The sequence below is a fragment of the Myotis brandtii genome, unplaced genomic scaffold (genome assembly GCF_000412655.1).
Source record: "Myotis brandtii unplaced genomic scaffold, ASM41265v1 scaffold123, whole genome shotgun sequence".
NCBI lineage: Eukaryota > Metazoa > Chordata > Mammalia > Chiroptera > Vespertilionidae > Myotis > Myotis brandtii.
In genome coordinates, this window is record NW_005354291.1 from 5,058,009 (window position 1) to 5,085,237 (window position 27,229).

Here is a 27,229-nt window from a genome sequence, read left to right on the forward strand (position 1 = left end):
CTCCCGGCACCCCCTCCTCCTTCCCTAGCCCCCGGCTGTCCCTCCCCACGGACCGCCTGCCCCCCGATGGCGGCAGCATCGAGCTGGAATTCTACCTGGCGCCCGAACCTTTCTCCGCGCCCAGCCTGTTGGGAGCTCCACCCTACTCTGGCCTGGGTGGGGTCGGGGATCCCTATGCGCCCCTCATGGTGCTGATGTGCCGGGTGTGCCTGGAAGACAAGCCGATCAAGCCCTTGCCCTGCTGCAAGAAGGCCGTGTGCGAGGAGTGCCTCAAAGTCTACCTGAGCGCCCAGGTAACTGCGCCCCGTCCCCTGCTCCGCGCCCCGCCAGCATCCCCAGTCACTGGCCAGCCAGGCCCCGCGCCCGCGCCCTGCTCGCAGGCAGAGGTGTTCCACACCCTTCCCGGGAGCCTCTGACAGTTTCTTGCAAGTCAGTGGTTGAAATGTAATTATTTCAGTGTGTGTTTTTTCCTCACTGGTTAACCTGACTGGAACTTAACTCTGCTCTGAGCTTCAGGCATTGGTTGGCAGCCGCGGAAGGAACAGGGCACAGGGAATTGCCCTCTGCTTTGTTTCTCTTACTAGATTGCAAGCAAGAGCCTGCTCAAAGAGGAGGGCGACGAGAATGCCTCTCGGGCCTGGGGTCGCAGACTAACACATTGTGAACATAAAATAAGTATGGATGGACTTGGTGAACAGAAGGGTCCATGATCATCTGATTTTAAAAAGTAGCAAATAATGCTATGTAAACAGAGTAACAATACCAGGTAGTGCTTCCTGTTAAAATGTGCTCCCATTTATCTATTTCAGAAGGGCAGTTTGTTTATTCCTTGGCCCTTGCCCATTTTTTCAGTTTTTCTTTTTCCACAGTCAAGCTGAAGTACTTTTCCTCACTGAACTCTCCAGCACAGTACTTTATTTATTTAAGAGGGAACAACACAGAAAGGGCAAAGCAAAGCTAAGAGGTTTAACAAAACAAGTGCTGATGAAACTTTCTTCCTTTGCTCCTTATTTGAAAGCTTGGTGGTTTTTTGTTGTGTCTCCCCCCCCCCCCCCCCCCCCCCCCCGGGATTAGGAGGGCAACAGACCTGTTTTCCTTCACGGGCGCTGAATGCATTCTTCCAGCAGTTTTCAATGTTATGTTTCTGCCAGTGTCTTTTGCACAATCTGGAATGCCCTTTGATCTCTGTCTGACTGTCCTAGGCCTGTTCATCTTTCAAGCCCTGGCTGTTCAGGTGCCAACTTTTCTGTGTAACCTTCCCTGGCCCTCCAAGCCACTGTTTATATACTTTCAAAATACTTCTGTGTGTTTTACATCCACTGAAGTTACTCCTTATGTGTTGGTTTGTCTTGCTAGACTGTATGGACAGTGACTTATATTCCTTGTATCTGGTAGTTTCGTGTTGAGTCCCTTTCCTTTCATAGTGTTTAATAACATTGAAGCGAACTGAACAGGATTTCACACAGCGCGGTGTGGCTCCTTTGTGTTTTGTGGCTAATCTCTGCTGTGTCTAGACGGAAAGTGTGTCCTGTGCCCAACTGAAAATGCAAAGGGAAATGTAGACAGAATGGAATGTTACACAAACAGTAACTTGCCCAAGATTGTTGAGATTATCCAAATGTCTGTAAGAGACGATGGTGTTTCGTTCATGGTTTATCCACAAACAGATACTTAAAACAGGAGGATGTCTGCTGCTCATTGTGGTGGTTTCTATGACATCACCGTCAAACAAAATTAAGCTGTCAAACAAATATTTGTGCCGTCCATGTGCAGTCATGTGACGGGATTCAGACATTTCCAATATATGGGCCCTGCTCCAGGGAAGTCACTGTGAGAGCAGATGTGTACACAACAATCCAAAGTAGCAAATAGTGAGATGTAAACAGAGTGACAATACCAGGCAGTGCTTAATGTTAAACACTGGATACAGATACCGTGGGTTACAAGTTCAAGGGAGGTAGTCACTGCGGTCTGGCTTCTCTGCATTGCAGTGTGATTGATTTCCTTCATTAAGGTGGGCCTTTCCCCCAGAGCAGGTTTATTTTATTTTATTTTGTTTTACTTCTGTGAGTTAGTTTTAGGAAGTCAATGTTTTGATCTCTAGTGGAGAAGAAATGAGAGTAGGAGGGGCAAGGTGAAGTGTCATTGCAATAGCCAACCACTAAAAACTCTTCTGAGGTGTCATAGTGTCTGAAGGTTGTTTGCAGCACTTACGATTGCATGCACGTTCCTGACCTTCTTCCAAAGTATTTGACGGAACTTTCAATGAAGAAAAATATGTTGTTTAAAATAATAAACAACAACGAAAAGATGCCTCATGCAGGCCAAGCATGCTCCCACCTCAGGACTGCTGCTGCACTTGTTCCTAGGGCCTGCAATAGCTTTGATGCTGGCTCACTCCTCCCCCTTCTCCCTTCCAGGTCTGGATGCAAACAGATGTCACCCTTATGGCTTCACTAACCATTCTTTTCAAAGATGAACCGCACCCCACAACCCTGATCTCCTTTCCTGCTTATTTTGTCCATAACACTAACATACTGTAACTTATATTTCTGTAATTAATTTCCACAAAGACAGGAGTGTTCTCATGATTTGTTCACTACTGTCTCTTTAGCACCTAGGACACTGTATGACATATCACAGATGCTCAACTAATAGTGACTGAGTTTGGGAAAAGCTGAGTGACAAAGAAAGGATGAGATAACCCCCAGAAACCACGACTAGGAAGTGGGGTTCTGCTTGGGCACTAAATTCTCTCTGAGCTTCTTGATGTTTAAGACAAAAGACAAAGACTTAATGGTTTTAATATAGAAGACAGATAAAACTGATAGGTTTGCTAACTTTGTTATTAAACTTAGAACTAAAGAGTTTTTTGGCAAACTTTTAGCTTGTAAAAAAAAAATGACATTATTTTTAATTGGATAAAAATGTAGGCTTGGAGTTGTAACTGAGTTCCCCTCTATTCAGAGGGTCTGTGTTTCTGTGTCATTTAACCTCTCTGTGTCTTAATTTCCTCATCAGTGAAGTGAAATTGCAGCTCATGATCTGTAATGACACACTAGTTCTAAAGCAAAACAAAATCAAACCGCAGATTTGTTTTGTTGCCTTACTAAACCGGATCAAAAGGGCCTAGTTAGTGCTTTTTTTCTTGTTTTATAAGGTGTCTTGGGTTTGACAGGAGCAAATCGGTCAAGCCTGAACTTGCAGCATTCTTAAGACCTTTTAAAATAAAATGATACAGCTCGGCCGCGGTGGCTCAGGGGTTGAACATCGACCTATGAGCTAGGAGGTCATTGTTCGATTTCTGGTCAGGGCACATGCCTGGGTTGTGGGCTCGATCCCCAGTGTGGGGATTGTGCAGGAGGCAGCATGATCAATGATTCTCTCTCGATGTTTCTATTTCTCTCCCCTCCCTTCCTCTCTGAAATCAATATATGTGTGTGTATATGTACATACATATATATATATTATATGTATATGTATGATATATTTCAAATAAAAAGTTATTAGTGATTTTGTCACCATTTTCCGAGTCTGTGCCAAATAGGGCAGTATTTAACATCACTTAAAGCTGATCCCTATTAAGCATTATGTACAAACATTAAAAATGTACCCTAAATGTGACTTGGACTATCACCTGGTTAAATGAACTTTCTCCTAAAAGGAGATGCCGCATTCTTTGAAAGAAGGTATGAATGTGGATATGGAAGATGGGAATACAAATTTCTACATGAGTCTTATTTCCATTTGAGCCATGGACTGAATATGTGGTAAAGGTCAATGGGTAACTCATCATTATTTCAGTACAGACATAACAAATTAGTCAATGACAAATATCTCCATACTGTGGTTTAAAAATAATATTTTTGTTTTTCAAAACATAATTCTTCTCCAGGTATTGCTGTGACTTGAGGCTGTGGGGAACCCTTCTTAATGGAATGGCTTTTTTTTTTAAATCATCACCAAAGGATATTTTTTCCACTGATTTTTAGAGAGTGAAAGGGAGAGAGAGACACACATTGATTGGTTGCCTCTCATATGCCCCAACCAGGGCCAGGAGCCTGCAACTGAAGTATGTGCCCTTGACCGGAATCAAACTCGGGACCCTTCAGTCCGCAGGCTAACTCTCTGTCCACTGAGCCAAACTGGCTAGGGCAATGGGATGACTTTTCAGTGTAGTAGGTACCATCTAGTTTCCAATTGCCATGGTGAAGGGTTGAACTGATAAGTTAGAGTCTTTGGCTCTACGTAGGTATTGACTTAGAGGCTGTAGAGCACCATGATAGAGATAGTGGGAGTTATATTGGTTCATATTGCCTGGGTACATGACGCTTTGGTACATACAATTTAGAAGTGCATTTCCAGGTGACCTGCCTGTGCAGCAATGACTATGGCGGAAGCACACAGTCCCAAGGATGTCTGTGGTCTCCTACAGGTCACTGAGCCATGAGAAATGTTGACTTTCTCAGCTGGTTTGGCTTTTACCACATTTTCCTAGGAGGAAAAGTTGTTGCTTTCTTTGTTGTATACAATGATGTGAAATGAATTGGTTTCATTTCAGAAATCCTCCACAGATCTCTTTCCTTTATGATTTTGGTTTTAGACGGTAAAATCTGTTGTAATACGAAGTATTAATATTTAGCACTTTAGATAAAGACAGGAGAGTACTGGGCAGGCTCAGGGCTGTCTCAAGGTGGCAGCTGTTGTGGCTTTCATCACTCCGCTTCAAAGCGGTCGCAGTTGGCAGATGCACAGGAGTTGGAATGCATACACCTGTCAAGTGAGTATTAATAGAGACACGCAGAACATTTCTTCTACAGATTTTGAACCAAACAGCTGCGAGATGGCAATGCTGTAAAATGACAGTCTACTGTAGTCGTCCTAGAATCAGTGACCTAGGGGTGAAAGCTCACGTATCCTATTATTAAACTCTGAGTCATCCAGACCTTCATGGGTAAAAGCGTAACCTACTTTCCCCCCCATAAACCTTAAAGCAACCTGTATATTTTTAGAAACCACCGAGTTTGGTATGGAGTTTGAATGCAGGCGCCTTCACGCAGGTGAATTTACAGATCCTGTCATGCCAGGTGTGATTCTGGTAGTCCGGAAAATGTGACGAAGAATGTGAGACTGAAATCTGTTAAGTCACTGTGTAACCCTACTCTTTTGTGAACTGAATTTGTGTGTTTGTGTGTTTGGAGTGGGTGGGTGAGGTAACATTTGCTTTCGTTTGTGTGTTTGTGTTTTTGGGGTGCGGGGGGGGGAGGGGAGTCAGGTAACATTTGCTTTCATACCTTACTAACTCATGCCCTTCTTTTCCTCTTCTGTTCCTTTGATATCTCTTTAATAATTTATTTTTTTCTCTTATGGTTCTAATCTTATTTTAACTGGCATTTGATTTCTGTAGAGGGAACCCCATTCAAGGCTGAGCTCTGGGCTGGCAGGACCTGGTCTGGGGCTGCCTGGTGTCACCTGTCTCTTCCAGCTGTCTGGAGATGAGGTGACATAGAGGAACCCTGCGTCGCCCTCCACTGCCTAAGACAGTGGTCGGCAAACGGCGGCTCGCGAGCCACATGCGGCTCTTTGGCCCCTTGAGTGTGGCTCTTCCACAAAATACCGACTTCTGCGCATGGGCCACAAAGTTTGAATTGCATTGTACGTGCGCGCCCGCACGTGGTATTTTAAGTGGAAGAGCCACACTCAAGGGGCCAAAGAGCCGCATGTGGCTCGCGAGCCGCAGTTTGCCAACCACTGGCCTAAGAGATCTCAAATAACATAACTAGTACCACTTACCTAAGGTAGCAACTCAAACTTCCGAGTGGTGATTTTTTTTTCCTCCTAGAGTAGAGCTCAGATTTTATAATTGAAGGTTCTTTCTTACTTCTTATGTAAGAGACAGAAAAAGGAGAATATTAGAACTTGTGCTCCCAGCTTTTTATTGAGTTTATGATGGGCATTGTGGACATACCTGAGTGGTGATTTTTTTTAAAAAAAAAATAAGATTTTTATTGATTTCAGAGAGGAAGGGAGAGGGAGAGAAATCAATAATGATGAGAGACAATCATCATTCGTCTGCCTCCTGCCCGCAGCTTGGGCATGTGCCCGACCGGGAATCGAACTATGACCTCCTGGTTCATAGGTTGATGCTCAACCACTGAGCCATGCCAGCTGGCTGAGTAATGATATCTTATAATTAGCTTACTCATCTGTTAGTCTGCCATTTACGCAATTAACGAATGCTTATTGGCTACCTATGTGCCAAGTAGCATGAGATACTCTGAAAATGTATTTAATGCCCTCAAGAAGCCATCTTACTACCTTGTTAGCAGTATTCTGTATTCTCAGCTTGATCTGGTGACATACATAGGCTTTCCTTTAAGTTCTAAGACATCTGTGGGTCTCTTTTCCTCTTCTGCTTCCTTTCTGGGAAGACTTTATTAAATCAATTCTGGAATACCAGCTAACCTTTCAGTAAATGCAGTTCTTCCTATTATGTGAAATTTAAAGTAATAAAACCACCCATTTCTTACTGCTCTATACACGTATTTCTTAGAGCTCTTTCTAATTGTTGGAAATAGAATACAAGTAAACATCTTGCTCCTTTCAAAATATTTATTCCCTGCACTGAAAGAGAACATAATTTTACTAAATTTGTTTTGGATCATTCATGACAATATGGCACATCTTTAAAGTTACAATACATGTTTAAAAATTGTTTCTTTTGTTCAGAATCACTTTGTCAGAAGGGTTTCATATGGTAAACTAAATGAACCTCTTATATCAAGTTCTGTCTTAAAATAAAAATTCAGTGTCTACAGGAAAATAATTCCTAGAATACAACATTCTCTTTCAACTTCACCAGTACTGTTGCCACATCAATTTTGGGGTAATTAATACCTGAGTGTTTAATTTTCCACAAATAATAACAACTCTTTGTTGAACATCTATATTCTGAGCACTTTAATGCATATTTTGTTATGTAATTTTAATTTACTTACATATTAAATACCTGTTACATACCAGGCACTGTTGTAGGTATTGGAGATACAGAGAACAAAAACAGATAAAACCCTTGCCTTCATAGAATTTATATACTAGGCTGTGGTGGAGGGGAGACAGAAAATAAAATAAGTAAAGTATATTAGGGGAAATAAGGTTATATACAAAAAGGAACAATGGAAGGGTGTGAGAATTGGGGGAGGATTTCTTTATATATTTATAGTTTTGGGGGGAGTTGTCAGGGTTTGTTTTACAGGGTGACTTTTGAGCATAGACCTTCTTGATGATAGGGAGCAAACCATGAGGATATCTAAGGGAATAGCAAGTATAAAGTTCCAGAGACAGGAGCATGCTTGAGGGTCTTCCAGGAATGGCAAAGAGATGCATGTGGCCAAAGTACAGGGAATGAAATTAGGAGCAATAAGAAGAAAACAGCAGGAGGAGTGGGAAAAGCTGGCTGGATAGGGTTTTAAGGCCATTGAGAATTTGCATTTTGTCTGAGTGAGATGGGAAGCTAAGGTATAAGAAGGTTTTGAGCTAACCAGATATGACCTAAACTTTAAAAGGGATTAATTACTCTGGCTCTTTGTGGAGAGCATACTGTTATAGGAGTCAAGAATGTCAACAAAGACATCAGTTTGGAAGACTGACAGTAATCCAGAGGAGAGATTATATAGTTCAGATAAGGCTGAGAGAGGTGAATATGATCTGAAGTGGTTGAATTTTGAATATATCCTGAGTTAAAGCTAACAGAATTTGCCAATTGGCTGTGTTATGAGAGAAAAAGAGTGACAGATGACTCAACTTTTGAGCCCAAACAGAAGAATGGTGTTGCCATTTAATACAATGAGGAATACTGAAGAAGGACTAGGTTTAGGGAGAATCAGAAGTTTGTACTAAGTTTGAAAAGCTGTTTAGACATTCATGAAGACATGTTGAGTAGGCATTTGGTGTCTGGCACTCAGAAGAGAGAGCTGAACAGAAGACACGAATTTGAACTTTTTTGGCATATAGATGATATTTAAAGCCATGAGACTAGATGAGGTCACCTGGGGAGTCATAGTGGATAGTGGAGGATTGAGGATTGAGTTTGGGCATACTGGTGTTTACATACATGGAGCCTGGGACCTATGAAAGAACCAGAGAGGAGTCTGAAAGGGGGTGGGCCAGGCCAATCAGGCAGGAAGAGAATCAAGGTAGGATGGTTACTCAGAAGCCTAACAAAGACTGTTTTAAAAGAAGTGATCATCTTTGTCTAATGCTTCTGAAAGTTTCAACAGGATAAGGATTGAAATTTACCACTGAATGTCCCAACAAAATGATCGTATATAACCATGATCAATGCTATTTTCATTGGCAGGGCTGGGGTTGGCTTTCTGATAAGAGTGGGTCCAAGAGAACAGTAACAGCTTCATTTTTGTGCTGTAGGTAGCATAATGTCTTATGAGTGGACCCAAGGGTATAGAGAATAAGTAACTTGCCCTACATCACACAGCTAGAAAATGGCAAAGGTAGGATTTAAATTCAGGCCCACTTGGCTGTAAAACCCATGACTTTTTTACAGACTTTAAATGTATTATTTTACAAACGTAGGTTTACAGTTGTTTGTGTGGGAAATAACACAATAATTAGTAAATCATAATACAAGAATAAACATTTGTGTATTTACAACTATAAACCTACTTTTGCCCATCCTGTATTTAAAAGTTAAATATATTTATTTTATTTTTCCTTTAAGTTGATTTCTGTGTTGCACAAAATCACAAGTCTTCCAGTTCAAGAAGAAGAAGATGCTTAGTTACATGTTTTGAAGAAGTAGAAGGGTCTTGCCCAAATTTAGATCCCCAGAAAGATTTCTACCAAACTCAGCCTTATCTTCATGTAAGGAAATCAAGAGGAATTGAGTTTAGAAAAGCTATGATTTCACTTGCTGTTAAGTTTCAGTGGCAGCATACTTTCCTGTGTTCTTCCTAACTCTCTGGCCATTCCTTTTTTTAAAATATATTTTTTATTGATTTCAGAGAGGAAGGGAGAAGAGAAAGATAGAAACATCAATGATTACTATCAGTGGTTCTCAACCTTCCTAATGCCGAGACCCTTAAATACAGTTCCTTATGTTGTGGTGACCCCCAACCATAAAATTATTTTCATTGCTACTTCATAACTGTAATTTTGCTACTGTTATGAATCGTAATGTAAATATCTGATATGCTATATGTGTTTTCCGATGGTCGCGACCCACAGGTTGAGAACCGCTGGATTAGAGAGAACCATTGATCAGCTGCCTCTTTCTCGTCCCCCACTGGGGATCCACCCTGCAACCCGGGCACGTGTCCTTGACTGGAATTGAACCTGGAACCCTTCAGTTCACAGACCAACGCTCTATCCACGGAGCCAAAGCAGCCAGGGCTCTGGCCATTTCTTTTGTTTCCATTTGAGCTTTCTTATTTTACCATCTCTTAATGTTGGTGTCTATATAGTTCTATCCCAAACCCTCTCTCTTCTCACATAATATACTATTAGTGGGATCATCTCATTCACTCCCATGTTACTTGAAACCATGGGAGTGAATGAGATGATCCCACTAATAGTATATTATGTGAGAAGAGAGAGGGTCCCAGGTTCAATTCCAGTCAAGGGCACGTGCCCGTGTTGCTCAATAGGTATTTCTTAAGAGACTGAGTGAATAGTTGAAAATAACTTATAATATGTTTAGGTTGGTAGAAAAAGTAAGGTAGATATTTGAACCTGAATTTTGGATATCTTATTCCACAATATATTTAACTTTTTAAAGCAAGAGAATGCCATAGCCTGAATCTTTAACCTGGCATCCCATCTGTCACTGAGGTACTTCTTTAATTATAAAACTTATTCTGGTTACTATGTCTCCTGCTTAACAAATTCCTCCAGAACCTAGGGGTGTGAGACAACTATTTTATTTTGATCGTGACATGTGAGTCAAGAATTTGGGAAGGGCTCAGCTGGTCAGTTCACACTTGGGTTTCTCATGGGATTGTAGTCAAATGTCAGCTCACTCACTTGGCTGGCAGCTGGTGCTGGCTACGGTCAGGATGCTCAGCTGCGGTTGTCTCAGAAGTGCCCACACGTGGCATTGCTTGCCAGTCCCAGGGCAGTGGACTTCTTACATGAAGGATGGCTTCCTCCAGGGCCAGAGTCTCAAGGGACCCAGGTTGAAGCTGCGTGATCTTTTCTGTCCTAACTTTGGAAGTCACACGGCATCTCGGGCAAAGCAGTCACAAGTCTGCCTAAATACAAGGGGAAGGGACTTAGGCCCCAACTTTTTTTATGTGAAGGTGTCAAAGACCATATTTTTAAGTTACTATGCTATTTCAGACAAAATCAGAAATGGTGTGAATGTAGATAGTAAAGCTTTTGAGCCTCAATTTTAATGATTTAAAAAAAAATATTTCATGTCTTGTCAATCATTTAATTAAACATACCCAACTCATTTCATTATTTTGATTAATGTACTTTGGTGGAATGGTTTTTTGTGTGCTTTATCCTTGAATAATTTAATAATTAAGCTTCATATAGTGTTAAGCAAAGCTTACATAAAAGTCATTCACTTTTAAAATGAAATATTTTAGCCCTAGCTGGTTTGGCTCAGTGGATAGAGCATTGGCCTATGGACTGAAGGGTCCCAGGTTCAATTCCGGTCAAGGGCACATGCCCGGGTTGTGGGCTCAGTCTCCAATAGGGGGTGTGCAGGAGGCAGCCAATTGATGATTCTCACATAACTGATGTTTCTCTCTCTCTCTATCTCCCCCTCTCCCTTCCTCTCTGAAATCAATAAAAATATATTAAAAATAAATAAACAAAATGAAAAATTTTAGATAATTTCATTGTAAACTGAAATGTCTGAAGATCAGTTTCAGCTTCTAATTCTTAACACCACTTAATTTCCTTTTTATTATCAAAATTTTAGCTTCAGTAGTGGTTAAAAATATTATTTGAAAAAGTTGGGTATCTTTCTGAATAAAAAGAGTTGATGTAACAGATATTTTTTTGTAGGCCAGGCATATTCTATACAGAAATAATATTATATCTAATGACAGCTTAAAATTAACTACCCCAGCTCATCTTTGTTAACTTGGCTCACCATTGGGTTTTCATTGTTTATGGCATTCTAGTTTGATTAGGTGATTCTATCATTTGATTAGTGTCCTCTCAGATAAATAACCGTTTAAATTTCCGGGAGCATAACCATTAAAATTTTTTGGTTGAGGACCTGTGCACCCTGAAATGGGGCATATATCGCTTTTATGATGTGTTCCTCCCCCTTCCCTGGCTCAGGTAACTAAATTCTGGGCTTATTCATTCACGTGAATGACTAATCCTTTTTTAAATCTTCCTAAGCTATTTGCCTCAATAATATTCTCTACGGTAAGATTCAGAGGCTAATTATAGGCTACCTAGCAAATTACTTCCTTTTTTGTGGTGTTGCTTCTTGCCTTATTTCCTCCCCTGATTATTGGCCATCCTCAGGGTTCCTGAAGCACATCAGTTCTGAGTTGTCCCTGGCAAGTTAAATGACTGCAGCCTTTCCTCTGGTTGCTTAACAACTTAAAACATCAGGTAAAAGAAAACAATTGCTCATGTTTTTCACTAGAGTTTTGTTTCCTTTGCTAAAGCCATTTTTCTAATGTTTACAGTTTAGTTTATGTCTAAGTAGAGCAGAATTGACTTCAGTATGGCCTGATTTTAGTGCATAGTGATCTTTTTACATGAACGTAGAGCCTCAGTGGGAGAAATAATTCCTTTCATTAAGTCTGTAGAGAGTAGGGGGCAGGGGCTATCGCCTGCCAGAGTTGCCCTTGTCGAGAAATGACAGGTGCATTCCCAAGAGTTCTAATTTAATCCTACTTTTAACTAGTCTTACCATTAACTTCAGTGTTGTTTTTCATGTTAACCATTTTTCCTCTTCAAGATTGTTTGTGAAAGAAATATTTTGAAAATAATGGGCTTCTAAACAAAGAAGTTTTTATTTATTTATTTATTTATTTATTTATTTTTTTAAATATATTTTATTGATTTTTTACAGAGAGGAAGGGAGAGAGATAGATAGTTAGAAACATCGATGGGAGAGAAACATCGATCAGCTGCCTCCTGCACATCTCCCACTGGGGATGTGCCCATAACCAAGGTACATGCCCTTGACCGGAATCGAACCTGGGACCTTTCAGTCCGCAGGCCGACGCTCTATTCACTGAGCCAAACCGGTTTCGGCAACAAAGAAGTTTTTAATATGTCCAGTGTATTCGTGCTTTATATTAAAACTAGAGGCCTGGTGCACGAATTTGTGCACAGGTGGGGTCTGGTTGGCCCGTCCTGATGGGAATGTTGGGGGCCGATTGGGGGCCGGGCTGGCTGGGGTAGAGGCTGATCAAGGCCTGGATCAGGCTGGTTGGCTGCAGCAGTGCGCATCATAGCCACTGGTCATTCTGGTTGTCCGCCGTTCCGGTCACTGGGCTTTTATATGTATAGGTTGTGTGTGTGTGTGTGTGTGTGTGTGTGTGTGTGTGTCTCAAAGACTCAAGATTATTTATTTGATATCATAAGAGGATTATTTGCTGATCTTGATTTGTAAAAATACAAGTATATTCATTTCTGAGTAAATTCATGGATTTCAGATATAATTTGATCAACAAAAATAGGCATTCCTTGGGTTTACCTCTTTTTGTTGTTAGTTTTAATATGTCACTTGGTGAGTCACTGATGTTTCACCCTTAAGATGAAGAGAGAGCTCAGAAGGAATGCTTGGAGAGAAAATGTGTAAAATGATCATAATTTTTCCCCCAATATTTTGCTTTATTTTAGTTTTCAGGATTTCTGAAAATAATGCTGTTTGTTCAAAAATGCTTTTCCCCTTAAAAATCACTATAAACTTTAAAAACTTGGGAACAGTCCCCCTCCCCCTCAGGCTTAAAAATCACCCAGATGAGTTGCTTCAAACAGTTTTTAGCCCATTTGTTTAAAAACTTAGCAGTTTCTGATTAGCTGCAAGAGTAGTTGACTGATATTTGGGAAGTTTTAAATTTACTAGGTGAATTTCATTAATAATCATTGAATAATTAGTAGATGAGACATAAAAGTAAGCATAATGATTTAGTAAGCACAGGCAACAATGTTCTTTTCTTGCAACTGGTCTGAGTTGTTTTTTGTTATGACAGTCATTAAAACAATGTATGAAAATAAGTTGAACAAAGACCTTAGATGCCCCAGTATCACTAAATGCTGAACGAAGATTTTTTAAAAATAAGGAAGCCAGTTATAACACATTGCTTTCACAACTATTAGTAATTTTACTAGTGATAATAAGATGTTTTATATCAGCCCTAACCGGTTTGGCTCAGTGGATAGAGCGTCGGCCTGCGGACTGAAGGGTCCCAGGTTTGATTCCGGTCAAGGGCATGTACCTTGGTTATGGGCACATCCCCAGTGTGGGATGTGCTGGAGGCAGCTGATCGATGTTTCTAACTCTCTGTCCCTCTCCCTTCCTCTCTATAAAAAAATCAATAAAATTTATTTTTTAAAAAAGATGTTTTATATCATTAATAAAATTAAATTTAAGATGCTAATAATCACTGGAACTTTTGGGTTATTCTGTATACGTATGTATATACGTGTGTGTGTGTGTGTGTGTGTGTGTGTGTGTGTGTAATGAGGTCAAGGTTAGCAGTTAGCCTTCCCACAGGCTGTTTAGTGACCTTCTGATCTGTGGCCATAAACTACCCTTAACCCTACACAGTCATATCATAAAGTGTCTGCTTCTGATCATAAGGCTGTAGTTGAGACAAGATGAAAGAATTACTATTAATCTCATCAACATTTCTGCAAAAATAAATAAATAAAAAAATAAAGCACGAGCTTTAGTAGATAATTAGTGAGTTGCAGAAATTTCTAGAGAGAAATCTTTTCCACTGGCTAAGACTTCCTTTGCTTTCACTGTGATCGAGCCATAAAACACCTGTTCTCTATTACAATAAGTACTCACTAAAAGTCTTCATTAGGTTCTGCGACTTTAAGGGAAACGACTTACAAGGAAAGCAATGTTAACATAGGTTAATTGATACAAAGTTAAGTTCTTATGGCATCTCATCAAGGTTATAACAAAATGATGTTATTCGAGGACGACTATGCAGTTGGTTTAAGGGAATCAAAGGAATGTGGGAGCTAGAGTATTCTTATTCTGCTATAAACATTTACTCAACGCAGAATATTTGCTTAGCACTATGCTAATTACTATGAGAAGGAGAGACAATTTTTAAACTCTTAGCAAGTTTAGAAATTCAGTACGTGAAAAGTAAGCTCTCTACGCAAAGATTGGGAAATGTGTATGACTAAATTACTAGTATGTGATGCTAATTGTTGATTTAAGTGGGTGTAGGAAGAGAAAGCTGTGTTTGTGGGAGTAGAAAATTTTGAAACTGGTTATTGTCTAAAAAAAATGGTTGATGCTCAGGGAGATCAAAAGAAGGGAATTAGGGGTGGTGGGGTGTCCCTCCAAGTGAGGTGGAGTGAGCAAGCACTTATACTCAGAAACACACTTGTGGAAATAAAGTGAGGTGTGCAGGTGACCATGAATAGAGAGGTGCTGGGGTGGACAGGATGGCAAATACGGGTGGAGAGGTAAGAGCCAAATGGTAAACAATAGTCAGTGGAACAAAGCCTTCAGCACAGTGCAGAGCAGGCGGGCAGAGGGACAGAGTAAAGGGGTGTCTGGTCTGAGATGGCTCACAGAGGGTAGATATTGGTCCGATCATTTGGAGCTGTGTTGCCCGTCTCTAGAACTGAAACTGTATTCCAACTGTGATGGGAAATCATTGGCAAGTTTAATAGAGTTGTATAATGATAATTCATGCTTTAAAAAGATTCTGGTTTCAGTGTGGAGAATAAACAGGCGTGAGTGGCAAGAAAGAAGCAGGAAAACGGGTGAGGAGGCAGTAGCAGTACTGGTATCCCTCGCTGTTGGAAAATTTGCTTTATGCCACTTCACTTTTGCGAAAAACCTACATTGGTACCTGTTTTCGCTAACTGAAAGAAATCCAAAGAGGATTTTCGCTTTTAAGAAAAAGGCTAAGAGCTAGAATATTCAGTTTTGCAGGGAGCTCTTACAAAGGCAGCGAGCACCTGGAGCAGTGGGAGTGGCCCCGCCAAGCTCCTCCTGGGAACTACAGTCAGCTCCCGGCATCAGGCTGCCATAGGTTTGAACTGTGTCTGTGAGCATCTGTGCTGTGTCTCCATTTATTTTGTGCATTCGTTTGCAAGATGTTTCCTAAGGTAATTGCTTATTCGCTTTACGCCATTTCAACTTATCAAAGTTTCATAGGAATGCTCTGCTTTTGGATAGCGGGGCAAACCAGTAGACCAGACAGTGGTTTGCACTAGTCGGCAAGCATTGGAGATGGCCTTGTTTTCCATCCTACCACTTATGTATTGGGATTTTGGTTTTAAAATAAGTTGGGACTGCATTGGGTTTGATACAGCTCATGTCAGTTCTTGCAGCTTTTTTATTCAGAGGCTGAAAGTTGTAAAGCTTCATGTACCAACTGTTGTCTTTATCTTTCAAGCAGCATAGGATTAACCTTTGTTCAGTTTGATTTCCACTCATCTTTTACCTGTGTAGGATGGTTTTATTTGTTTGGTTCCAGAGACACTATGTAACAAGTTACTGACTGAAAAATATGAAAACATTTCTTTTTTGGTTTTTCTTTTTTTCTTTTTGGTTAATTATCACCGGAGGACAGTTTTCCATGGCGGGGGAGAGACAGAAAGAGAAACATAGATGTGTGGGTTTGTTGCCTCACACCAACCACGGCTGGGGATCAAGCCTGCAACTGAGGTACATGCCCTTGACCAGAATCGAACCCAGGACCCTTCAGTCCGCAAACCGCCACTCTATCCACTGAGCCTAACTGGCTAGGGCTGAAAACAGCTTTTGATGCAGGTGTCCATAGTTCTTAGATTACTGATAGTCAGAATCAATTTCTCCAAAAAGTTGAGTCATCTCCTGCTACCTAATTTTTTGCAATTTGTTATTTTTAGCTCTTTCCTCAATTTCTGCTCAACACAGATCTCCCACCCTTCCGTTCCCACAGATAACAGAAGTATTACTGGTCAACCTTTAGTTCTCAGAGGAAGTTATTAGAATTTTGGGGGTAATTCTACTTAGTTCTTAACCTTATTTTCTAAAATTGTTTTGATGGCTGTCATTTGTTTCCTCAGTTAATTCCTACCTATTTACACATCTTTATTTTCTACTTCCTTTTTAAAAAAAATTGATTTCAGAGAGGAAGGGAGAGGGAGAGAGAAATAGAAACATCAATGACAAGAGAGAATCATTGATTGGCTGCCTCCTGCAGGTCCCCAACTGGGGATCAAGCCTGCAGACCGGGCCTGTGCCCTGACTAGGAATCGAACCCTGACTTCCTGCTTCATAAGGTCGAAGCTCAACCACTGAACCACACCAGTTGGGCTTTAACTCCTACCTCTAATTCTTGTTTTTGTAACAGTGTGCACTTTGGTGTCAGTTCCACTTCCTCTGCCTTTAATGGGAAAGGCCCTGAGGTCATGGCTTAACCATACAATAGCTCTTTTATTTTGATTGTGGCTGTTGTTTTCTTTGTTTTTAGTAAGAGTACATTGATAAAGTAACTACATCAGGCTGAGTAACTGAGTTCCTGCCCCTGCATACTTTCATTGTTTATTTCAGAGGCCTGAAGTGTTTCCTCTAATTACATTCAACTGTTAATCATATAACTAGTAATATTTCTGTTGGAGGTAATAAGATGATTTTTTTTTAATTTATAAGAAAACCTCAAGTATTTAACAGGTTTGTCCCATGTGTGGGTTGTGTCACCATAAAACACCACTGGATGAAAGTAATTTAAGTAACAGTAGTGTTTCCTAAATTTAAAATATCTTTCAATTAGACACTGTGAGCAATCACAGGGGCTGAGTGGTATCTAGGAGTACGTTAGTGTTTATAAAACAATGTGACAAACATTAAAGTAATTTAAAAATTGGACTTTATGTTTTATGTTTAGAACATTCATTAGGTTTATAATATCTCATTTCAATTCTTTGCAAGGAATTTAACTCTATTTCCCCCTATTTTAATCTTCCTCATTTTAAAGTGAATTCATTGTTTTTCCTCCATGAGTATGAATGGGATTTAATTTTTGGACCTCAACACGTTATAGAAGTAACATTTTATTGAGAAATAAAAGCTAATTCCTAAGGTAATGCAATATATTTTTCAATGTTACCTTATTGATATTTCCTATAGAAAAAATGTGGTTGCTATCTCATAAAAATTCTGTACTCTAAACTTCATCCTCAACTACCAAGAAAGTATTCCTATATTGCATTTTGCATAAATAACACATTTTACATTTATTATCCTTGCCATCTTTTAGACTATTTATCATTAATATATTTACTTTCGATGCTATGGTAGATTCTACCTGAAAAGAAATGAAATTTACCCAACCTCTAAGACTTAAAAAATGTTTCTGGGTGACATACAAACACTTGTTTCCTAAGTCACCCTGGGTACATTATTGATGACTTTATAAAGAAAAAAAAAATGTCAGAACTTCTTGATTTTATGGTATGTGAAAGTAATTTACTAATTTTATGGTGAGAAGAATGGAAATGGGTTTGCATTACTCAAATGTTTTTGGTGTGTGTGTTTTAGTAAGATTAAAGAATTCAGAAAGGAAGTCATTTGTTGCTCCTTGGTTAGCATGTTTGCTATCACGTGGAAAAATGGAAGAAAGAGATGTAATTTCATGGTAGAAGGACCCCTTTACAGAGTACTTTGTATTAAAGGAAAAGAAAAGCTTTCTATGTGTTTCCTGTTCATTATTATTTCAGCTCCCTACCCAGCAATTCTTAACTTGTAGTTTTATCAGTTCATGAATTGTTGCCAGAAGGGTTATAAATGCCCAGAAATCTTATGCAAAATGCGTTTTTTCTTGTGAGTTGATTCATAAAAAATATTGAATTTTCAGACCACTACCCAAAAAAGGTCTAGAACCACTAACTTTAAAAGGTTTTCATGTCTTGGGAGCTAGAGACAACCAAATTCTGGTGATTATTTGGTGTTCATGAGAAACAAGATATGGGCTAGAGCTCTGAATATCCAGCTATTTAGTGCACTAGGGAAGACACATTAAATTAGGGGTGTTAATGTAAAAAACATTCAAACCTGTAAAGAATTTTTTGTGAGTTTATTTGAGCCAAACTGTCGACATATTCTAGGAAGCAGAACCTCAGTGAATTGAGATAATGCTCCAGAGAATGGCAGGTTACATCTGTATTTATACACTAGAGGCCCGATGCATGAAATTCGTGCAAGGGGCTCGGCCCTTGCAGCCCCAGCTTCGTCCAGAAGGTCGTCTGGCTGTCTGGTCTAATTAGCATATTATGCTTTTATTATTATAGATTGCAATCAAAGGAAGGGATGTAGGTGGGCTACATGAAATCCATTGGTGATAGACTAGAGAGGTGGGAGAAAGCAAAGGGGGGAAATCCCTGGGATTGGACAAAAAGTAAAATGATAGATACATACTTAGGTGGGTGCAGGAACAATTAACATGATAATAATGAAGGAATTTGTGGTATCTGTCCTGGCACCCAGCACATTAGGTTGTACCCCAAGGGGTCCAGAAAAAGGGAAGTTACAAGTTACCCAGACATTTCAAGGGTATGTTATCATAGATGCAAAAAGACACACAGACTCAATTAAGGTAAAGGTTGACCTTGTCAGTGAAGATACCAGCCTAGGATATAACTACCCACCATAACTGCTTTTAGTTAAAATTTAATTTCAAACCATCCTTTGTGGTTACTTTAGGTCTCTGAGTTTGCAAGACCACCATGCAGGCCTCCCCTGAGCTTGTCAGGTCAGCATGTGGCCCCTTTCGTCCACAGGGGTAGTGAATAAATATATGGCCAGGACGAGTGTAAATTTAGAGCCTGAGTGGTTCAGTGGATTTATGCCCTAACCTTTCACTGCTGGAGAGGACCTTAGAGGTCATCTATTTCAAGGTAGATATCTATGTATCAAAGCTACCTTTGCAGTCATACACTTATGTAAACAGAGATGACCAGTGAAAAATATGGGTCATTCTGTTTTATCGGCTATGGAAACATTCACTTTTGTCAGGGGGGAGGTGCATAGTAGTGACCTTTAACCCCTACTAAATTAATTAGTTAATTCCTGCAGTACTTTGTGGACCTATATCAGATGTATTGTTTACTTATTGGACCAGTTGAAAAGAAGCCTGGAGTTAGAACATTTGAGTTTCATTCTTTGACATTTAATAATCAATCATGTGACTCTAGGAAAGGGCATTTAATGGGTTTGTGTATAAGAAATCTTTGCACATTGTACAGTGTTTATGTTATGAAACTAGTATGAGCTTGATAAATAAAGGCAGACTTGGAGAATACAAAAATAACAAGAAAAACGATATTGTAGAAATCATTAATATTAATTTAAAAAATCTTAAATAAAATGCTAGACAGTAAAATCCAGTAAATGTATTTTTTTAAAAAACACCGTTACAGCACAATCAAGGGGAATTTATCTCCTGAATGCAAAATGCTCTCTTAATATTGAAAAATCTATTTTATAATATCCAGAGATAAGCTGTTAGCACCAACAAGAGATTTAGATTTGCTTGATGCAGAGGCAGTCCACAGAAGTCTTGGTGTGCTATTCACCAGCCAGACCCTGTGAGAAAAAGAAATTAAATTCAAACAGGTTCTTAGAAGTAAATCTAAAGACAAGATTAATCTCTACTGAAAAAATGATTAATCATTGAGGGGAACAAAAGAACACCTCAATTAATGCAGAGTGGGAAGATGCAGTGTAATAAAGATGTCAGTTTTCTTGAATTAGTCTTTAAGTTTAATTTATATCAACAGGTATGTTTTGTATATGTTGAAATAAAGGTCCATGGTTAACAAAGAAAATATGGAGAAGTAGGGAGAGAATATTTGCCCTACTAAGTATTGAGATACGTTTTAAAGATACGTTAATTAAAATAGCATAGCATTTTTATAGATGTAGACAACTAAGTCAAAGTAACAGAGAAAAGAGCTAAGACTGAGACCCAGCTGTATATGAGGACTTGGGGTGTAATGGAGATTTCCTCATAAAACAATGAGGATAGAGTGGGCATTGCAGTAAATAAATGTGCAAGGATGATTGGCTTTTCATGTAAAAATTAAAAGTGATTTTTTTATGGAAAAATAAGCTGCAGTTATATTAAAGGCCTGTATGTATAAGTCAAATTTGAAAACTGTTAGTAGAACTGATTTTCAGATGTCTGAATAACCTTGGTAAAGGAGAAGATTTTTTAGGTAGCAACTGAGAAACACAACTCTAAAGGAAAATTACTGTTTGATTCTATCTCAGTCAAAAATCTCTGAGAGTGGAAAATGAAACTATAAATGAGGGTAAAGAACAATACCCTGGGAAAGTGGTTTTGTGTGTGTGTGTGTGTATACACACACACACACACACACACACACACACACACATATATGTATATATATATAATCATAAAGGATTATTATCCGTAGTATATAAATGTTCCTACAAATCAATAGAAAAACCACTCATTAGGAAAATGCAGTTTAATGATATAAATGGCCAAAAAAGATAGACACAAAGGTTACATTCATTATTAAGGTGCATTGTGATTTATACTAATGAGGAAATCATCCATTTACAACAGCAAAATGAAATAGTATTTTACAAGTGGCAAGATCAAGACGTCTGATGCAAACCAAGTTCTGGTTAGGATTGGGAGCAAAGGGATGTTCGGACACTGCTTGTTCCTAGGAAAACTGCACGTGTGTGAGAGGCATGTACAAGACTGTATCATAATATTATTGGTAATAGTTGAACAGTTGTAAACAAATTTTCATTATTAGGAAGTGGATGAGTGAGTTCTAGTATAGTCATAAAATAGAACAATCAAATGCACTTAAATTTAACTGTATCTATAGATGTTAACATGAAATATATACTGAAAATACAATATGAAGTGAAAAGCAGCCAAGTTTCAGAATTTAAGCAGCTTCAAAGCAATGAAATTTTAAAGAAGACATAAAGTCTTGACATATTGAAGAAATAATGGTTTTATTATACTATGAATAAAAATCACACCCATATATAAGAGTGTCTAAGTCTCTTTAGAGGGGAAGAGAGAGATGGTAAGGAATTGGTTTATCTGTAATGTTCTACTTTTTTTTAAAAAATAGAAAACATAATGATAAAATGTTAATATTTGTTAATAATGGATATTATGAACATGTGTATGTTGCATTAATCTACTTTTTAATATTTGTTTGATTTTTGGAAAGTAAGTATTTTTATTTTTAAGTCCCCTTTAACACTCTGTGGCACTTGTAGAATCAGGGATATGAACACTACAATCTCCAAGATTTCTTCTGACTCTGATATTGTGTAATCGTCCTCTTATGATATCCCTGGTGACAGATAATCTGGGCTTATTTTGTAAGTGAACTGAGCATTTCTGACTAGATAGCACATGTCTTCAAAGCACAAGGCCGCATACCACAGTCAAGATGATTTGGCTTAAACTCACTCTCTTAGGTGTTGCCCTACCTTTGTTACTCTGTGTACTAGCCAAAGCTCTCTGATGGAAACTATGTGATAGTCCATAATTATTCATCAGGACATTACATGACGATTGAACTGAGCATTCCTCTCTGCCTTCAGTTCTTTCATGGCCTTTTGAGAAGTCGTCTAGATAGGTTACAAAGGGAGAAATGATCATCTCCATTAAAGGAGCGTAATTCTCACTTTCCATTCCAAGTGCAAGTATGCATCTGTCTTCACTGCCAAGACAGTATTATTCTTGATCTTAAACTAGTATTTCTATTTATAGAGCCAAAGCTCACTATTTCTATAAAAGCCTTACCTTCTTTCGTGACCTTGTTTTTGGTTGTTGTCATGTTAGCCTCTTTCCCCCCTCCCCACCACATTGATAAAGATGCGGTTTTGTGGTTAGAGAAAAGAGAGGACAGCCATCAGGTGACAGACTTCTTTATGATTATTTTCAAATACGGATCTCAAGTATTCTCAGGATTTAGCAAAGATATAATATGCATGGCTTCCATCATTAACCTCTTCCCCCAGTTGTCTTCTGCCTTTGCTGTAATCTGTTTTGATTACTAGTATATGTCCTCTTTCCATATTAGTCATTGTGCCTCATCATTTCAGATACATATTTTTTAACCAACCTCCTCATTGGTACAAGAGCTTCCTTTTCTTGCTTACTAAACTTTTCAACATCTATATTTTCTTTTTCCTATGTCATGGTTTGGCAAACCCATGTAAAGAGCTGGATAATGAGTATTTTAGGTTTTGCAGGCCAAGAGGCAAAATCAAGAGTATTATATAGGAACTTAAAAGAGAAAAAACAAATTTCTATAGATTTATTGACAAACTTGAAAATAAAGTAGTAGTACAGTATTTTTTATTTGTAATACAGATCTAATAAGAAATATCTATATTTTTGTGATAATATTTTGCTTAATTGGGTTCAGTGTTATTGTTTCCTATTATCAATGTTAATTGAAAATATTCATCACTCAGTGCTGATCTGTATTGAGATTTTACATATTTCATCTTTAAAATGTTTTTTTCATACAGATAGGCATTGTCAAACACTGATATCAACCCACTAGCATGCACTTACATTTATCTTTTGGTATTTCTTTATAGGATTCATTAGATTGTTCCCTTGGTATTTGCTTTTTAGAATGTCATTACATTGTAAATTCATTACTTCCAATTGAAGGTTAGGTGGAAGTTCCTCAATTGCACAATTAAATGGATTTTTAAAAACATCTTCTTGAAATGTATTTCACATGTAAGTTCACCTATTTAAACTGTACAATTAAATGTTATTTACTATATTCACAGGGTTGAGAAGCCATTGTCATTATCTCATTTTAGAATATTTTAATTTTCTCTTAAAGAAACCCCATACCCATTAGCAGTCAGGCACTCCCTGCCTCCTCCTCTCACCCTGCTCACCAGATCTAAGAAACCACTAATCTACTTTTTATCTGTATAGATTTGCTTCTTCTGGACATTTCAAATAAATGGAATTATATCATATGTGGTCTTTTGAGATTAAATAGATTTTGAAATATGAACTTGCTACTGAACCTGCATGAGGGCCTACAAAATGCTGTTGGAATTGTAGATTGAGCTCAGAAAATATCTCTGCAGCAAATTTGCATGGGAGTGGAGATCTTGCTTCTCATTTTAATTTTTCACAAAACAGGACGTATATAAAGCAGCTTGACATTACTTGTGATTCAAATGTTAGTAGTCAAAATGATTTTATTAAAGCACAACTTTTGCATATAAGTTCTGTAGTTCCTGTGATTTTAGGTTGATTTCGTTAATAAACAGTATAACGTTTTTAACAAAAGCTAGTTTCCGAAGATGATTGAAGGTGGTTCTTATCATTCAAAAAAAATTTTCAAGCTGACCCTGAGCTCAAAAAATTGCAGTTAAATGTTACCACTGTTAGCCCTTCAAACTGCTGTGTGGTCAGTTCATGCAAGTCAGGATATTCAGCTTCTATTTCTCTCAAAATTCACAGAGCTAGTTACAGCTGTGAAAGCAAGTGAATTTCACTGTTGACACTACTGGTTCAATAACATGATAGATTTGAGTATCACTAAGTACCTGCTGATGAATAATGCAGTGAGTAATCATAGCCTTTAAATACTTTAAATTTTCACTAGCTTTGACAAATTTGTCAAACTAACCTTTTTCTATTCTCCAGATATTTTTACCACAATTTGTTAAAACACATCTTAACAGATTCCACTTCAGGTTGTACTGAATTTGTGTTTTCTCAACTTCTTAAAAAATACCCTTGCCTGTGGTTATTTCCTGCAGACTGTTCATAAAGACTAATTTTTCTGTCATTTCAGACTCAGCATTGACTCCTCAAACAACAACAATAATAAAGCAGTTTCTATACATCTATGAATGTAGATAAAGCCAAGCAAAGTGACTTGAAATCATTTGCCTCATATTTAAATTGACTACTGACATTGCTCCCAATTTCCGCAACTCTTTGTAAGGAGTGTTCTCACCAAAAGGCAAATAGTCTTAAACAAGTTTTTTTCTTTAGAAACATCTTTGACAGATGAAATATAACATAATTTAATTAACCTATACTTGTAAACAACTTTTTTGGTGCTTGTCTAAAATTTATGACATTCAAAAACTTTTTGTTGCAGCTTCATTTTCGTTTTTACATTTAGGGAAGAAATTCTGCTGTGGTAGATATTCTTTGTTAAATTTTCTAATTTTTCTGACCATTGTTTTTCTATGAAAGGCATATTTTGATGAGTGCTTAGGCTGGTGATGTTGACACTTACTACATTTTTTTAGTGTAGCTATGGTGTTACTACCTAACAAACAAAATCCTTTACTATCTACTTGAATAATAAAGTAATCCACACTCCACTGTGCTTTCAAAGCATGGCATTTGATGTCCATTTTATTTCCTTTTGACTGCATTGGTAATAAAAAAAAATAACTTTATGCATGGCACTTGAAATGCTGTCCTATTATAACTCTACCAGAGACCCAGTGTGGTGGGGTCCCTCTACATGGCCTGCAGGGATCGGGCTGAAACTGGCTCTCCGACATCACCCGAGGGGTCCCGGATTGCGAGAGGGTGGTTCTCGGGTGATGCACCCCGGAATCAGTCTCCCTCCTCTCTGGTTCCAGGTGCATCACCCGAGCACCGCAGCTGCCAAGTTACCGCAGCTCAGCAGCTCCTGCATTGAGTGTCTGCCCCCTGGTGGTCAGTGCGTGTCATAGCTACCGGTTGGATGGTTGAATGGTCGGATGGTCGCTTAGGCTTTTATATATATAGATCATTGTAATTCATAGAGCACTGTGCAGCACTAGGAATTAATAAAATGTCACCTATCATCTCATCACAGGAATTCAACTCTGCCATTGTTGAGGTTAAGCAGCCACAGACAATGCATCAGTGATGAGCCTGGCCATGTGTCAATAAAGGTTTATTTGTGGACACTGAAATTTGAATTAGATATAATTTGCTTCATATGTCATGAAATATTCTTCTTTTGATTTTTCTTTTTAACCATTTCTAAGAGTAGAAATCACACTTAGCTTATGGGCTGTACAAAACAGTTAACAGGCCAAATAGTTTGCTAAACTGTGCCCTATATTATTGATTTTTTTTCTTTTATTGGCTCATTCTCATTAGCACATGAACTGTCTGAAATTGCTCTTTTCTTTTTTTAAAAAAAAGCCACAAAATAAAGACAAATTAAAACGCTGTGGCCTCATTTTCCCTTGCAGCTAGTATTACTTTTCTCTGCTCACCTTACAGTCTAAATTTTTGCAAAAGTTGTCTATACTCCCTATCACATTTTTCTTCTTTCCATTGGCTTTTGAACATACTTCAGTCAAACTTTGCTTCTACCTCTGCACTGTAACTGCTCTTTTGTCAAGGTCATGATGACCTTCACATTGTTTAATCTGATGGTCATTTTTTTGCTATAACATGACTGATTTCTCAACAGTATTTGACACAGTCACTCCCTCCATTTTGAAACATTTTCTTCACTTTGCTTAAAAACATCATAGACTCATGATTTTTTCCTTTCACACTGGATATTTCTTTTATGATTCTTTGTTTATTTTTCTCCTTATGAATTACTTCTTCACTTGTTTGAACTCCCAGCGATCTTGGTCCTTTCTATTTTTGCTCACTCCTTTTGTCATCTTAGACAATTTCTGCAGATATTCGCTATATGTCATTGATTCTCTAATTTTTATCTCCAGCTTAGGCTGTTCCATTGAACTCCAGACTGGGGTATCCTTTTGTGTGATACAACTCCATTTGGTTGTGTAATAGGTGTCTCAAACTTAACATGTGAAGAATTCAGCTCTTTATAGTACCCTCTATACCTGCTCTACACTCCATCTCAGTTATGTTCATTCCGTTTTTTCAATTACATAGATGAAGACCTTGACATCAACTTTGACTCTTCTCTTTCTCTCACACTACCTTTCTATATTTCATACACTATTATTAGCTCTACCTTTGAAATATATGTAGACTCCAGCTACTTCTCACCATTTCCTCTGCTGCCACTATGAACCAGCCACTATCATTTCTGACCAGAGGTCCAGCAGTAAGATCCTAACTATCCCCCCTGCTTCTGCCCCCTGGTACTTTTGTAGAATGATCTCAAGTGAAGCCAGAGGAATCATTTAAAAATGTGGGATCTGACATATTTCTCCTTTACAATGGATCCTCAGGATAAAGGTCAAGAGTCAGAGCATCCTGAAGGCCCCACATGACCATGAGCCTTTGCTCTTTCTGACCTGACTCTATCTCCCATTTCTCCTGCCATGGCTCACTCACATACAGCTTCCTGGGACTTTTTGTTGTTCCTCATTCACATCGGGTCCTTACTCACATGATGACTTTTGCAGAAACCATTTATTCTCTCTGGTGCACTCTTCCTTCTAATATTTACAAGGCTCACTCCTACGTGCTCCCAGTCCTTTCTCAAATGTCAGCTTTTCCCGGTGCCCTCCTCTTAGCACCCCATGTATTAATGCTACCAATCCTAATCCCTGAACCAGCATTCTACATCCTTTCTTAATCTGCTCTATTTTCCCATAGCCTCTTATCTTCCAATAATGTTATCTTTTATTTGCGGTATTTATTTTTATTGACTTTCTCTCCCTGTGAGATTGTAAACCATGAGAATAAGAATTTTGGTTTGCTTTGTTCACTGATGAAGCATGAGTGTTTGACACACAGTAGGTCTTCAACATATCTTTCTTTTAAATACAGTCCTGACTTTATTCTGTAAAAATCATTTTTTCTGGATCTAGAATTGTAAGATTTTAGAGCAGAAAGAGATTTTATATTATCAGAAGTCTCTAGATCTGCACTGTCAGATAGCCACATGATGCTATTTAAAAATAGTAATTAAAAGTGATTAAAATTAAAGATTAAGTTCCTCAGTTTCAATAGCAACATTTCAAGTACTCATGTAAACCAGTAACTACTGTGTTGGACAGCCCAGGTACAGAACTTTCCCATTGTCACAGGAAGTTCATTATATAGGTGATGGATTTCCT

The 27,229-nt window shown here is 38.5% G+C and overlaps 1 protein-coding gene across 1 annotated transcript in view; it reads left to right on the forward strand.

Moving 5' to 3' along the window:
* Nucleotides 1-2: 2 nt before the first annotated feature.
* Nucleotides 3-27,229, forward strand: part of RNF217 (ring finger protein 217) — a gene marked incomplete at its 5' end in the record, with an annotated part of 109,562 nt that continues 82,335 nt past the window's right edge. The window contains one exon of the mRNA XM_005859103.2: nt 3-293. Within this exon, the coding sequence (XP_005859165.1) occupies nt 3-293 (291 nt within the window). The remainder of the gene's footprint in view (nt 294-27,229) is intronic.